The sequence below is a fragment of the Neovison vison genome, chromosome 10 (genome assembly GCF_020171115.1).
Source record: "Neovison vison isolate M4711 chromosome 10, ASM_NN_V1, whole genome shotgun sequence".
NCBI classification, from domain to species: Eukaryota; Metazoa; Chordata; class Mammalia; order Carnivora; family Mustelidae; genus Neogale; species Neogale vison.
Window position 1 is genome coordinate 440,304 of NC_058100.1, and position 14,465 is coordinate 454,768.

At 59.1% G+C, this 14,465-nt stretch overlaps 1 protein-coding gene across 3 annotated transcripts in view; it reads right to left on the reverse strand.

Moving 5' to 3' along the window:
- Nucleotides 1-9,149: 9,149 nt before the first annotated feature.
- GATAD2B (GATA zinc finger domain containing 2B) overlaps nt 9,150-14,465 on the reverse strand; it is an 86,904-nt gene continuing 81,588 nt past the window's right edge. For all 3 annotated transcript variants that reach the window (XM_044266388.1, XM_044266387.1, XM_044266386.1), the window contains exon 11: nt 9,150-14,298. In XM_044266388.1, coding sequence (XP_044122323.1) covers nt 14,165-14,298 — 134 coding nt within the window. In that variant the 3' untranslated portion in view covers nt 9,150-14,164. The remainder of the gene's footprint in view (nt 14,299-14,465) is intronic.

The following is a 14,465-nucleotide window of genomic DNA, read 5'->3' on the forward strand; positions in this document are numbered from 1 at the left end:
TCCTTGCTGGGTGGGCGGTAGTCTCAGAGGTGAGGGACGCCAGCCCCAGGCACATGGCTGGTTACTGACTGGTACCCAGGCCTCCTGCCCTCGTCGTGCTTTGTGCTTTGTTCTGGAGGTCCTGCTGGAGGCCCGAGTCAGTGGTGATGAGGCGGAGGCCGCAGAGGGGACATCCTCTCCTGGGCCGGGGGGTGCAGGGGAGACCCGGAGGAGGAGAGGCCACAAACAGTGCCCACTGCTCACTGGGCCACACTCCGTCCTCAGCCCCCGACATGTATCCGTCCCAGGCACGAAGAGAGGCAGTTTCTCTCACACATGTGCCCCCCCATTTCCCCAGAGGACCCCCAGCTGGTAAGCGATCTGGACCCCAACTGTCTCCTTGGCTTGGGACCCAGAAGGCTGCCTGCCCCCTACCAGGGAGCCTGGGGGATGGAGCTGCAGGGCTGGGTGGGGAAGTCCCAGTGGAGGGAGGCTGGGCAGGAGGCTGTCCTTCCAGCTTGCCATCCCTGGCGGCGGGATGGGCCGGTCCTGGCCAAGGACAACAGTGTCACCCTGATGCCAGAGGGCTCCCTGCCCGCTGCTGCCCTGTCCCCATGATGGAGCCCCCCTTGCTGAGCCCAGGAGCTCCACAGCATGCCCCAGAATCCTCCTGGGTGGCTGGAGAGCTGGCGGCCCAGGGAACAGCAGGCGAGTTAGTGACTAGGGGCGGGGGATGGGACGGCGTGGGGGCATCCCTGGCACACAGGATTGCCCAGAGCGGGTCCAGGGGGCACCCAGTGCCTAGGGACCAGAGCACTTGTTGGGGCCCACAAAAATGTTTTATTCTAAGTTTCTTTAAAATCAGAAGGAAGGGCACCTGGGTGGCTCAGTGGGTTAAGCCGCTGCCTTCGGCTCAGGTCATGATCTCGGAGTCCTGGGATCGAGTCCCGCATCGGGCTCTCTGCTCAGCAGGGAGCCTGCTTCCCTCTCTCTCTCTCTGCCTGCCTCTCTGCCTACTTGTGATTTCTCTCTGTCAAATAAATAAATAAAATCTTAAAAAAAAAAACATCAGAAGGAAGGGGCACCTGGGTGGCTCAGTGGGTTAAGCCTCTGCCGTCAGCTTAGGTCATGATCCCAGGGTCCTGGAATCAAGCCCCACATTGGGCTCTCAGCTCAGCCGGGAGCCTGCTTCCCCTTCTCTCTCTGCTGCCTGTGATCTCTGTCTGTCAAATAAATAAATAAAATCTTCTAAAAAAATCAGAAGGGGGACGCCTGGGTGGCTCAGTTGGTTGGACGACTGCCTCCGGCTCAGGGCGTGATCCTGGAGTCCCGGGATCGAGTCCCACATCAGGCTCCCAGCTCCATGGGGAGTCTGCTTCGCTCTCTGACCTTCTCCTCGCTCGTGCTCTCTCTCACTGTCTCTCTCTCTCTCGAATAAATAAATAAAATCTTTAAAAAAAAATAAAAAATAAAAAAATAAAAAAATCAGAAGGAAAAAACATAATTACGAATATATAATAATAATGAATATAATATCAAATATATAAAAATGGATTATATTTGTTTTATAGCAATTAAATTATAAAATACAATTGTGTGTGTGTGTGTATTTAAGTAAGTTTTCCTCCCAGCTTGGGTCTTGAATCCGTAATCCTGAAATCAAGAGTCATAGGCTCTACCGACTGAGCCATCCAGGCTCTCTTATAAAATACAATTTTAAATGTTTTCTGTGGTTGTTTTTTTTTAAGATTTTATTTGCGGTGTCTGGTGGCTCAATGGGTTAAGGCCTTTCTTTGCGTTCGGCTCAGGTCATGATCTCAGGGTCCTGGGATCGAGCACCGAATTGGGCTCTCTGCTCGGCAGGGAGCCTGCTTCCCTCTCTCTCTGTGCCTGCCTCTCTGCCTGCTTGGGATCTCTGTCAAATGAATAAATGGAATCTTTAAAAAAAAAAAAAAAGATTTTATTTATCTAACAGAGAAAGACACAGTGAGAGAGGGAACACAAGCAGGGGGAGTGGGAGAGGGAGGGAGGCTTCCCTCCAAGCAGGGAGGCCAATGCAGGACTGGAGCTCAGGACTCCGGGATCATGACCTGAGCCAAAGGCAGATGCTTAACAACTGAGCCACCCAGGCACCCATTGTGTGTTTTTTTAAAAAGATTTATTTATTTATTTATTACGATCTATTTATTTATTTATTTGTCAGAGAGAGAGGGAGCGAGAGCGAGCACAGGCAGACAGAGAGGCAGGCAGAGGCAGAGGGAGAAGCAGGCTCCCCGCCGAGCAAGGAGCCCAATGCGGGACTCGATCCCAGGACGCTGGGATCATGACCCGAGCCGAAGGCAGCCGCTCAACCAGTTGAGCCACCCAGGCGCCCCGATTTATTTATTTATTTTAGAGAGAGGGAAAGTGCACTCCGAGCATGGATGAGTAGGGGAGGGGTGTATGTGAGCCTGGGGGCGGATGGCAGGGGGGGAGGGGGAGGGGGGAGACAATCTCCAGCAATCTCCCCACTGAGCACAGAGCCCGACGCCTCTCACGACCCTGAGATCGTGCCCTGAGCCCAGAGGGGGATGCTTCGCCAACGGAGCCACCCAGCTGGCCCCAATTTTAAATGTTTTCTATGGAGGAAGGCCCAGTGCTCAGGGCTCCGGAAAGTCACAGGCAGCAGCGCGGACGAGTGCAGAGGTCAGCAGGCAGGGCAGAGGCGGAGCCGGGGCTCCGGATACAGCGTCCTGGGGCAGAGCCCCCGCCGGTGGGTGGTCCCCAGGTTCTGCGGATGGTCCCCCTGCCCCAGGTCGGCCCTCCTTCTGCCAACAGCCAGGGCCGACGGGGGCGGAGAGGGGTCACCAGCTCCCAGTGCCCGGTCGGGGATGGGGGGCGGCAGAGCCCTCCGTTTCCGGATAGCGGACCCCCCCCCCCCGCCCCGGGCCGAGATGCCCCGCGGACGCCGAGCTGCGAGCAAGGCGGGGTGGGAGAGCGTCCCCGGGCTGAGCGGGGCCGGAGCGGGGCCGGGGCGCGCCGGCCTCGGGTGCGCTCGGGGCTGTCGGGCGGCGGCGGGGCAGCAGCGGAGGACAGGGACGGGCCGGGGGGGCTCGGGGTCCGCCTTCGTCGCGGCCGGGGCGGCGGCTGGGGGGCACGTCTGCTCTGGGGGCGGAGAGGAGACCCCCGGGCAGGCCCAGCGGCGGCGAGGCCGGGGCCGAAGCCGAGCCCGGGAGGAGCCGGCGCCGGCGGGAGGCGGCGGGTCCCGCGGCGGCTGCGGCTCCGGCCACGAGGGGGCCCCGCTGGCCGCGTCCCCAGCCCGCGGACGACATGTCACCAAAGGGTGTGTCGTTTTCACACGAAGACCGAGAGGGGCAGGGGGAGCTGCTGGCTCCGAGCCCGAACGGTCTAGAAACGGAAGGCGCAGGGTGGGGGCCAGGCTGTCCCCAAGGGCAGGGGGAAGCCTGGCCGGTTCTCCTTCCCGCCTCCCGCATGGGGGTGGGGGCCGGGAGGGTACCTTGTCCCCAGAGGCTCAGAAGCTTCGGGAATGCCAGGAGGAAGAGGCACCTGTTGGGATAGGTCAGGGAAGAAGCCGGGGTCCGTGTGGACTCTTCCCCAGGGGCTGGAGCTGAGGACCAAGGCCCCAAACCGTGGGCTGCGGCTCACACGCGCCCCGGCGGAAAGGGTGTGGGAGCCTCCAGGATCCAATCTCATCCCCTTGGGGGCCAGGCCCTCTGGCACGGGGCCGGGACTGACCACTCCATGCTTGCTTTTCCCTCCTCCATAAGCACTTGCCTCTCGGTGGGCAGGAGGGTTCGAGGTGGGTGGGTCGCTGCGCCGTCCGGGCAGGTGCAAAGGCTCAGCGGTGGCTCCTGGGGCCCAGGGTCTGCCTTCACCAACAGTCTGACCGGGAGCGCAGCCTCCTTGGCCAAGGCCTGTTCATTCCAGGATGGTCTCAGCCGGAACGAGAGAGCACGAGAGGCATTCGGAGGGGTGCCTGGCCTGGAGCCGGTCCTAGGTATCTTGTTATGGGATAGATGGATGAAGAAAGGAGATAGGAAGAAAGGAAGGAGGGAGGGAGGGAGGAAGGGAGAAGAGGAAAAGTAATGTAGGTCTCAAGGGTTATTTAAAGATGTGTAAGACTCTGTATCATTCTTGAGAAACTTTCCCTTTAGAGACTCAAAAATTTGTATGAGATGTTCTTTAAAGAGGACATTAAGAGGGGCACCTTGGTGGCTCAGTTGGTTCGGCCGCTGCCTTTGGCTCAGGTTGTGATACCGGGATCCTAGGATTGGGTCGCCCATTGGGCTCCCTGCTCCGCAGGGAGTCTGCTTCTCCCTCTGCCTCTGCCTGCTTGTGCTCTCTCTCTCTCTTTGACAAATAAATAAAATCTTAAAAAAAAAAAAAGGACATTAAGAAAGGGTTTAAGATAGGCTACAAAGTTGCATAAGATACAACATGCAACATTAGAATCGGGTGACCAACAAAGGTGTCTTTTCTGAAAGCTTGTAGCCAGGCTCAGGGGTGAGGACGAGGCACATGGCAGCCCCCACTGATTGGACAAGTCACCTAGTGAAACAGGAGACTGTGACATAAATGAAGACTTGGTTTAACCCCAAACAGCAGTGAATTTCAAACACATTTCTACCTCCTCCTGAGCAGCTGGGACATCACTGAGTTCTCAGGAGGGTCTGGCGTGCATTCTGAGGGAGGGTCTCCTGCCACGCCCAGCCGCCCCCCTCCTTCTCCTCGAACCTTAGCCCTGGGGTCTCCTGGCACAGCACCTGGGCGAGTCATCTTCTTTCTCCGAGAACCGGGAATGAAGCAGCAGCTGCCCAGCCCCGCTCTGAGGCCTACTCACCTGAGGACGGGGCAGAAGGTTGTCCTGGGCACAGAGCAGGGCAGCTCTGTTCCCCCCTCCAGCTTGCTGTTCCCCTCATAGCAGGATCCTCAGGGCTGCCGCAGGAGCCTGAGATCCTGTCTGGGCCTCAGAATCCAGTGCCCACCGTGCGTCAGACGGTGGGGCCAGAGTGTGCACCGCTACCAGCCACCCGTGGCCACATGTTTCCTGGAGCCTCGGGGTACAGCCGTCCTTCCCCGGCCGTCAGAGTCCCCAGACCTCGGTCCTCTCCTGACCCTGACCACGGGCCTCCCTGTGGACGGCCGCTCCATCAGAGGGGGGCGGGCATGCAGGTCCTCAGCGCCTGGAACCTTGTGATTTCCAAAGTGTCTGGCACAGGGGAGTCTACGCTGTGCTGCTAATTGGCTGGGCCCCCGTGACCGGCACCTGGCACAGGGGGTCCCGCTGGCAAGTCCCCAGGCCGGCCTGGGAGGGCCCTGGGCTTGGTCTCCCCCAGCGGGAACCTGCATGGGGAGAGGGACAGGTAGGAGGGGACAAGACACAGGGCCTCACGGGGCCGCCTACCCATCGGCCAGCGCCGCCCTCCCCTCCCCTCCCCTAACCCCACCTGCTTGTCTGGTGGCCACAGTCCTTGTTCAGGCCTCCTGGCAGCAGCGCCATGGTCACCGGTGTGGCCTAGGTCGTCCCCAAGCTCCAGCTGGTCTGGTTGAAGAATGGGAAGGTGCTGAGTCTTGGGGATAACATTTAGTTGGGCCATGACAACAAGTGGGTGTCTTTGACACCGGGGGCACGCAGGCCTACCTCCACCAAACACACCGCCTCCCTCTGAAGCCCTCACGAAGTCCCAGCAAATGCGCAGCTCCGATCCCGCGGCTCCACTGAGGCAGGGCCCACACAGAGGGGGCAGGGCCTGGCCCTGGACAGGTTCGTGGCCTTGGAGAGAGACAGTCCCCTCCTTAGGGCCCGCTAACCGGGACAGGGGACTCGGCAAGAAGGAGGCCCCAGTGGGTGTGGCTTTCCCTTGCACAGGGACGCTGCTGGGGCTTCAGCGGAGAGCAAGGCCATCAACCAGTGTGGCTGAGAACAGCGCAGGCTCCAACCAGGCCAGCGGCCGCCTGGCTGTGACAGGGGACCCAGAGCCACCCTCTGCCCCAAGGGGACTGCTGCCGACTGCCCTGTCCATCTCTGCCACTCCCCTTGCCCCCAACCACAGCGTCCTTGACCATGTGCTGAACCTCGGGCCTGTGCCAGGTGGGGCGTGGGTGGGGGACAGGAATCCCTGGCCACCTCTGGGCCCGGTGGCACAGGGCACGTCCCTTCCAGTCCTCACAAGCCTCAGACCTGTCTGGGCCCTTGCTGGGTTTCTGGGTCTGTGGCCCCCTTGTGTCTCCTCATGGCCTTGCAGCCATTCTCGGCCTTGCCCCGACCCTTCTTCTGCCCCCTGGCACCCTGCTCCGTGTCCTTCCCCAGGCACTGAGCTTTCCAGCCCAGAAAGCCGCACTGCCTTCCCCGTGTCCTGGTCCCTGCAGAGCCGGCTGCGCAGGGGGACAGTCCCAGCAGCCCGCTGTCCCCTTGCGTGAGGAGGGGTGCGGTGGGAGGGTGGCAGGTGCGGCGCAGAGTGGGCACTCCCACAGGACCCACGAATGTGGGTCTTTAGGGAGGCGGAAGGGCTGGACTTTGCCTCCACCTGGCCCACTGACGGCAGGCACTGTGTCCGCGGAGTCTGGCGCTGGGTGCTGTCCGGGGTTGAGCTGGGAGCCCCCACAGGCCTCGCTGCTCCGCTGCCCTCAGTGCTTGCAAAGCTGCAGGGAGTCCGTCTGCATCCAGTGGCCCCGGGGGCCATGGAGTTGAGAGGAGGAGCTGACTGCCCCCTCCCAGAGTGGGAGAGCAGGGCTGGGGGCAGAGGGCAGAGGGCACTGGGCAACCCCCCAGGCAGAGGACGGTGTCGGGGCGGGGGGGCTGCCAGCCTGCACCCTCGGCCCACAGGGAGCGAGCAAAGCGAGAGGGAGGCCCCAGGCATGTCCCAGGCTGGAGCTTCCCATCTGGACCGCCTCCTCCGCAGGTAGGGCTCCCAAGAGTGCTCCTGCCTCCCACCGAGCTGGGGACCCCTGAGGGGGGCTCCGGAGAGAGAAGGCTGAACTCCTCTGTCCCGCAGGGGAGGGGATGTGCAGGAAGCAAGTGGTGGGAAAGCAACGTGCTTGAGGCCTGGGGCTGAGGCCTGACCGGGGCAGCCGCCCTTGGCCTAGGCCCTGCAAGTGGGCTCCCTCGCTGATGGCCAGCGGGATCCCCCCACCCCCGAGAATGCCTCGTCTGCCCCTGTCACGCTGGAGTCAAGAAAGAACCAGAGGTCCCTCAGCTTCTGTCCGGGGAAGCGCAGGCCTGACCGTAGGCGAGAAGGGCTGGTCTCTGTTCTCCCTCCTCAGGAAGTGGAGTCATTCTCCCGGCGCAAAGTAGCTCAGCGCAAACCAGGCCCAAACCAGGCCGGGCTGGGGGGCATCCCGACCGCATGACGCCTACCTCCGCACCCCACCTGGGAGACGCTCCTGCTCCTGAGCCAGAGAGGACCCTACCCCAAGACATACAGCCTCAGGGGTCTGGCCCAGGGGGGAGCCGGGCAAGGGTCTCTGCCACCGCCCCTACCGCATGGCCAGGACCCCTCGTGTGGGACCGGTCTCGTCGTCGTGGCCCAGCTGAGCTCTGATGCAGGGACAGCAGCCCGCTCTCCTCTGAGTCTCGAGTGGGCAGGTGGGGGGGGGGCTCCCTGCCCCTTTGTCCCAACATCACGAGCGTCCTGAACATCGGAGCTGAAGGCAGCTGCTTCTCTGAGCGACCAGCCATCTCCCTCTCCAGATCCGCAGCGCCCAGGCCTCTGCGGGGGGCAGAGCTCTCCTCCCCGTTTGGTTTCTATTTTTGGGAGGAGACAGCGGCTAGAGCGGGGTTGAGGTGGCTGTGACTCCCTCCAGGAGACAGTGGAGAGGCCGTGGAGCAGCCCCCCAGCCCAGGCCCCTTGACTGCTGGCGTCCAAGAGCCCGTCCTCCTACCCTCCGCTCTCTGCCCGCCGGCGGCCCCCCGGCTACCCCCCTCCAGCGTCCCGCCTCACCCAGCTCCCCCACACCCCGAGGCCAGAGTCCCCAGGGAGGGAGGGGGGCCCAGGGTTTAGAGGACCTAAACCCTGCCTCCCTCTGTGCTCCTGCAGAATGACACCAGCCCCGGGGACAAGACCTCAGCAAGGCTGGCTCCTGCCGCGGCACATGGGCACCTTCTGCGGAAGGGACGGAAGGGACGGAAGGGACGGAAGGGACGGGGCAGCGCCCGCCCAGACATGCGTCAGAGGACCAAGAGGTGACGAGCGGCTCCGGGCTTTCTCTGCGGCCTCGTCGCCTCCCGCCGTTCCCGCCTCGGTGGCTGCAGCCGCCCGGAGCGCGTGGCGGGCTCTCAGCGTGGACGGGCTCGTGTCCCGCCGCCCACGAGGAGCATTTTCTCACGGGTCTGTTGGCCATTTGTACGTGTTCTTCGGAGGAATGTCCGTTCGTGTCTTCTGCCCATGTCTTGACCGACTACTTGTTCTTCGGGTGTTAGTAGGTCGTCGGATTTAAGAAACAAAACCGAGGATCAGAGGGGAAGGGAGGCGAAAGTTAAGACGAAGGCGGGAGGGAGACAAACCAGGAGACACTCTGAGCTGTAGGGACCAGCGGAGGCCGCGGGGCGGAGGCGGGAAGGGGGCGCGCCCGTGATGGAAAGGGCACTGGGTGTCGTACAAGTGACGAATCACTGAACCTACTTCTGAAACTAGTAATACAGGATATGTTAATTAACCGGTTTTAAATGTAGAAAGGGCACAGTTAAAAAATAAAACCAACCCAAACTTTCAGCATCCCATCCTACTGGGTGGACCTGACTTAAGTGTTTTGTTGGGACATAAAAAAAGCATATGGAAAAAATAATTTAGGATCAGGTTAATGTTCTGGGTTGGAAGGAGAACCTGGGGGACGCCGTGTGCGGATGAGGGGACGGCCGCCACCACGGGAGACCAGCACGTGACAGAGGGCTCTGCAACCCGGAGAGACCACAGCGGGAGGACTGGCAGGGCCAAGGACAGCTGGGGACACAGCCTCCTGCGAGGTACCGTTGGGCCCTCGGACGGCAGGCCACTGGCTTCTGGAACACAGGGTCCATGACAGGGGATGAGCAAGGGTTTCCTGTGACCACTGCAGTGGAAGGAAAGCGGGCATCGCAGAGCTGCCCCATGCTACCCCAATCACCCCTGGAACTCCCCCACCAAACTGCCGCCCCAAGCCAGCCATGACCAAAGCACGAGCCACAGGAAAAGTTTAGAAACCATTCCTTTCTTTATTAAACATAGCTTGCAAGTGATAAATATTACAAAGTTTTTTTCTTTTAATCCTTTCTCCAAAAATTAGCTTATTATTTGAATCTGTTACTGCTGAAATGCTCAGCAGCATCTGAAACAGATGGGAGTGTATTTGCCTTTTTGAAAACCAGTTTCTGTTGGTCTTAGTTTTTTCATTTTAATTTCCAAACACAATGCAGAAAATCAGAATGAGTTAAAAAAAAGGAAACTTAGAGCCTGTGCAAAAGGGTCTTGCCCCCCCCACCCGCATTCAGAGAGGCCCATCCCGCCCCAGCCCTGCTCCCCGCCCCAACCCTGCTCTGCCCCCACCTTCCCCAGGCCTACGCCACCTCCCCAGATCCTCTCCAGGCTTCCCAGGCCAGGAGCCTACAGGGTGGGAGCCTCAGCCCAGGCCCTGGGGAGCCGCCTGCAAGGGCTCACGTGAGTTCTGAAGGAGCCAAGAACTGGGGTGCACCGGGCTCTGCTACACTGTCACCTCTGCTCCCCCCCCCACCCCCCCAGCAGCTCACAGAGGGCGCAGCGAGGCTAGACTAGCAGCCTGGGCTCCGCCACTCACGCGCCCCTCCGACCCTGCGACCCTGCGGCTGCCGCGATGGGGTCGCGGGCCTGAGGCCACAGCACTCCCAGGTGCCCTGATGGCCAGACGTCAGCCTGCCCCTTCTCAAAAGCAGAGGACCGGCGGGGGGCCTGTCGCCCGGCAGGTGAGGAAGGAAGCAGACGGCCTGGCGTTTGCTCTCCCCGGTCACCTCACAAGTAAGGAAACGGAGACCCGGAAGATGAACTACCACAGGTCACACAGCAAGTTCATGGGGAAGCCTGGGGCGACCCCAGTTTCCGGCCGGTGCTGCCACCCCACTACGGCCCAGACCAGGAACCCGAGTTTCACGGTGGCCCCTCACCCCAATTTACGAAGCCGGAAACTGCGAGCAGATGTGCGGGGCTCGGGAGGTGAGGCTTCCTTAGGAGGTCTTGTTCGAGTCCTTTCTCTCTATCATCCCTCGATAACCTACTCGCAAAGACCCACAGAACTAGGTTGTTTGGGGGGCGGGGTGGGGGAGATCCCCTGCATAAGAAAGCTTGACACTGAATTTCGTTATATAGGTATATTGTATATATGCTGATGCAATCAGAGGGAAAAAAACAGTGCAAATACAGTTACAATTCATAATAATACTTGGTTTCGATGTCCCCAGGAACTGCCCCATTCCTCGGCTACCTCCCGACCCCCAGCACTTCCCACAGTATCCGCCTAATGCTGGGGTGGAGGGTGGGCAGGTTGGGGGAGGGCGTGGGCTCTGCCGAGGCAGTGCTGGTGACCCGGCGGGGAGGCAAGGCACAAATCAGGGCTGGGAGGTGGGGGAGGTGGCATCTCTGAGGAGGGATGGGGCTGGAGCCGCTGCCAGTCTGTGTGCTGGGCCCGGCCCACTCCCCGCCCCGCCCTCCGCAGCCCTGCCTCCCGACCCCCGCCCCTTCCCCAGAAACCCTTTTGCACGGATCATACACAAACGGGCACATTACAAAATGACATAACACAGTTTCACAATATCCATGGCGAGGGCTTTTTTTTCTCTTTTTCAGGTTTTTTTTTTTTTTCTACACAATGTACAATTCCTTTTAAATGGATCAAGAAATAGCTTATATACACGAATGAGTCCTTGTTATAACATCTCGGCAGCAAGTATCATAAGCTAATGAAGGTCTTGTTGGAGGGCAGGGGAGCCTAGGGCCGGGTGGGGTGGGGTGTGGAGAGGGAGGTTAGGAGGAAGGAGTGCTTGGGGTAAGGGACAAAAGTAAAATACCAAGAAGCATCTTTACAAAGCGGCTCTACAGCTAAGTCCTTTTAAAGGGGAAAGGAAAGGTAACCAAAGCAGGAAAACATTTATCTTTGTGTCTTAAAAAAAAAAAAAACAAAAAAAAAACTGTCTACCATACATAAATCCAAAAATATGGAAAAATACTTATTCCGGGGATGAGAAAGTCCAGATGCTGTGGTCAAATGAGAAGAACAGAAAATGAAAATCAAGAATTAAGAAGGGTTGACAAATGAAGACCTCCGTCCCTCAGCTTTACCCAAGCTTTCCTGCTCAGCTGCCCGTGTCGGGCATCTCGGGAGGAAGCCTCTGTCCACGAAGGACCACCTGGAGAGCCTCTGGATGCAGAGGACTCGGGAAGAACCAGGGGGTCCTCACTCTAGTCGTCCTCTGAGCTTCCAGAGCTCCGGGAGAGCAGACCCTGAACACGGCGTCTTTCCTATCTTCAGGCAGGAGGGTTAGTGTCTACGGGCCCAGCCTGGCGATGGGGAGCAACAAGAGACTCAGAGGGACACGAGGTGATCAGCGACGAGGATCTAGAGAAATAAGGAAGGGAGGCGGCGGAAGGCTCCGACTTCACCATGATTCCGGGAAACTCCCCCCATCACGAAGCCCAAGGAAGGGCATGAAGATGGGGGGGAGGGGTAAGAAATCAAACCTCAGCGACTGAGCAAGGGTCACAGAGCTCTACGATTCGACAAGCAGCCTCTAAGCAACGGAGCCTGAGGGGACAGAAGCAGGGAAGGCCGCCCTGTCCTCCCTGCGGCCTCAGGCCCCGGGCAGGCACTGGGCTGCCTTCCCCGCCACTCCCCTCCCATGCAAGCGTCCTGCTTCCAAACCGCACTCAGAGGTGCCGGCTCCCGGGGAGGAGGCTCAGCGCAGGGCAGGGGTGGCCCCAACCAGACGGTATTGCACATTCTCTGTTCCTCACTTTGAGTCTCAAGTGATGGACTTGGGCACCTGGTACCTCCGAGCTGGGGGAGGGGAGACGTAACAGAAATGGCACTTGGTCACGGCAGGCGGGCGGAAGAGGCTAGACAGGCCACCAGGCGAGATGACTTGTGGGCGGGGGTGGGGGGTGCTTCCAATTTTGTGGAAGAGAGAAAAGCAAAACCAAACAATTTATCCAGTGCTTTCGAAGCACAGAGGGCAAACAAAAGATGTAAGAATATATCTTTATATATATATATATAAATTTAAAATAATCCCAGACCCAGTTTCCTAACCCCACCCTCCCCCACCACTTACAGTCCGGGGGACCACATTCCCCCTGAACTCCGGACAGTCCCATCACCTTGTTCCTAGCGTCCAGCTTCAGATCGCTGCACCACTGGGGGAGCCGGGACACAGGCTGTATCTCTGCTCCTTTATTAAGTGCTCAATGAATTTGGGGGAAGGAAAGAAAAAAGCCAGGGAGGCCCGTAGGGCCAGTAGAGTACCCCGCAGTGGCTCTGGGGTATGGGGGGGGGGTGCCGAGCCGGATTCCAGCAACTCCTCCACCCCTCACCCCCCAAACTTTATGGGGAAGGTGTGCAGTCTGTATGTGTGTTAATTTTAAAAGTGCCTTCTTACTCTAAAAAAATTATTTTATTTCTTAAAATAAAAATGGGGGAATTTTTCCAGGTGGCTTTCAAGGGCAAAATGCTCAAATCCAGTCTTCACACCTTGCTGCTCCGAGTAACCCTTCCCTCCCCACCCCGCACTCAGGCAGCTTCTAGAGCTGCAGAGGCAGGTGAGTGAACTTTACCGGAGAGCGAGAGCGGAAACCCCAGCCTCCAAGGGGCTTCCCTTACCTCCAAACCAGCCTGGTCCCTGCCCCCACCCCCGGGGTGTGGGCAGATGGGATGCTAACCTCCCCCGACCCCAGAACAGCAACATTGCACAATTCAGTTCATTCTCTACATTAGTAGCGCTTAAAGAAAAAGCTGAAAACAACTCAAAAGGAAACTTTAACTAGAGTTCTGGGGGGTGGGCTTGGGGGGAGCCAACAGCTACTGGGCACAGAGGTCCAGAGCTGGCGACCAGAGGGGTCTGGCTCCGAGCAGTTACTGCTGTACCTGCTGTGGGAGGCTGGAGCAGGACTCCGGGCTGCTCTGGCCTCCCTCCCTGCCCTCTCCTCCGGGCCCTGGGAGGGCAAGATGGACGGAGTCTCCCCGGCTCAGAGAGGAAGCCCTCCTGGCCCCTGCCCGCCCCCAGTCTCTGCGCTGCGCGGTCTCACTCACCATGCCCAGCCCAACTCCTAGGACCCCGGCTACGTTGGGCTGGAACAGCCACATAAGAGCTGGGGCTACGCTTCTCTCTTGCCAGGAGCAGATCAGGAGTAAATATGTGGTTGGGGGAGGGGCAGAATTTTACAAAGAAAATAAGATGAAATAATTTTGGGCTAGTTGACAGACTTCCGTCTCCACTGGGACCAGGAGAGCATCCAGGAGGCCAAGACCAGCCTCCGTCCCTCTTGGCTGAACACCACTTGTCCTCATGTCCCTCGTCCCCTTCTCTGTGGGTTAAAGCTTCTCCCTCCAGGCTCCTTCCCCTCATTCTCAGAGCCCGACTTCAGCACGAACACTGCTTCCCAGACTGTCCAGACCAGAGACACCCAAGGCTGATGTCCTCTGTTTGATGCCCCCCCCCAGGTTAAGTGCATTACAAACTTCTGCTCCCGACACCCCCAGTCATGTCCCCTGGGGAGCCCCTGCAGTGCTCCTGTCACTTATCTGTCATCTGTGCTTAAAAAAAAAAAAGGCAAAAGTAAAGGGAAAAAGAAAAATATTGAGGGAAAATAAAAAGGTTTAACCGTCCACTGAACAAAGGGAGGAGACACATCATCATTAAAAATGACAATAATTATAGCATAAAAACTTTAGAGACACACGTCAGAGGGCTTAGATGGCTCCCCAGGCCCTCCCTCTGACCTCCACCAGAGGCGAGGGGCACCTCCCTGTGAATGGGGACAGGAGAGAAGACAGAGCAGCAGGGTCGCAGCAGTGGGGGGTGGCGGGGCAGGCGCGGGTCTTCCTGTTGATTTCTAGGTCTGTCTTCTGTTTCTCGGTTTTTTCCGTGTATGGTAGGCACCAGTACAGGCACTGCATGCGACGGAAGTTGGGGGCAACGGGAGAGGAGGGGTAGAGGGTTCGAGGCCGGGGCAGTGCGCGTGGACAGGCGTTATTTCTGCCCGCTGATGGACTGCGCTATAGACCGGGGAGGGATCATGTCTAAAAGGTACTCCCGCTGTCGGTCCGCCAAACTGGGAGCTTTGTGTCCTCCGATGCCGGTGTTCAAGTATGCGATGTTGACACCTGGACCCGGAAGACAGAAGTCGGGGGCGGGCATTAGAAGAGGAGGCAGCACCTCCGGGGGCACGGAGCTGGGGCTGGGGAGGAAGCAGCGGAAGCCGTCTGCCCCTGTCCAGACTCTGGCAAGTTTTAGGTCAGTGGCCAACTGCCCCCCCCCCCCGCACGCCATC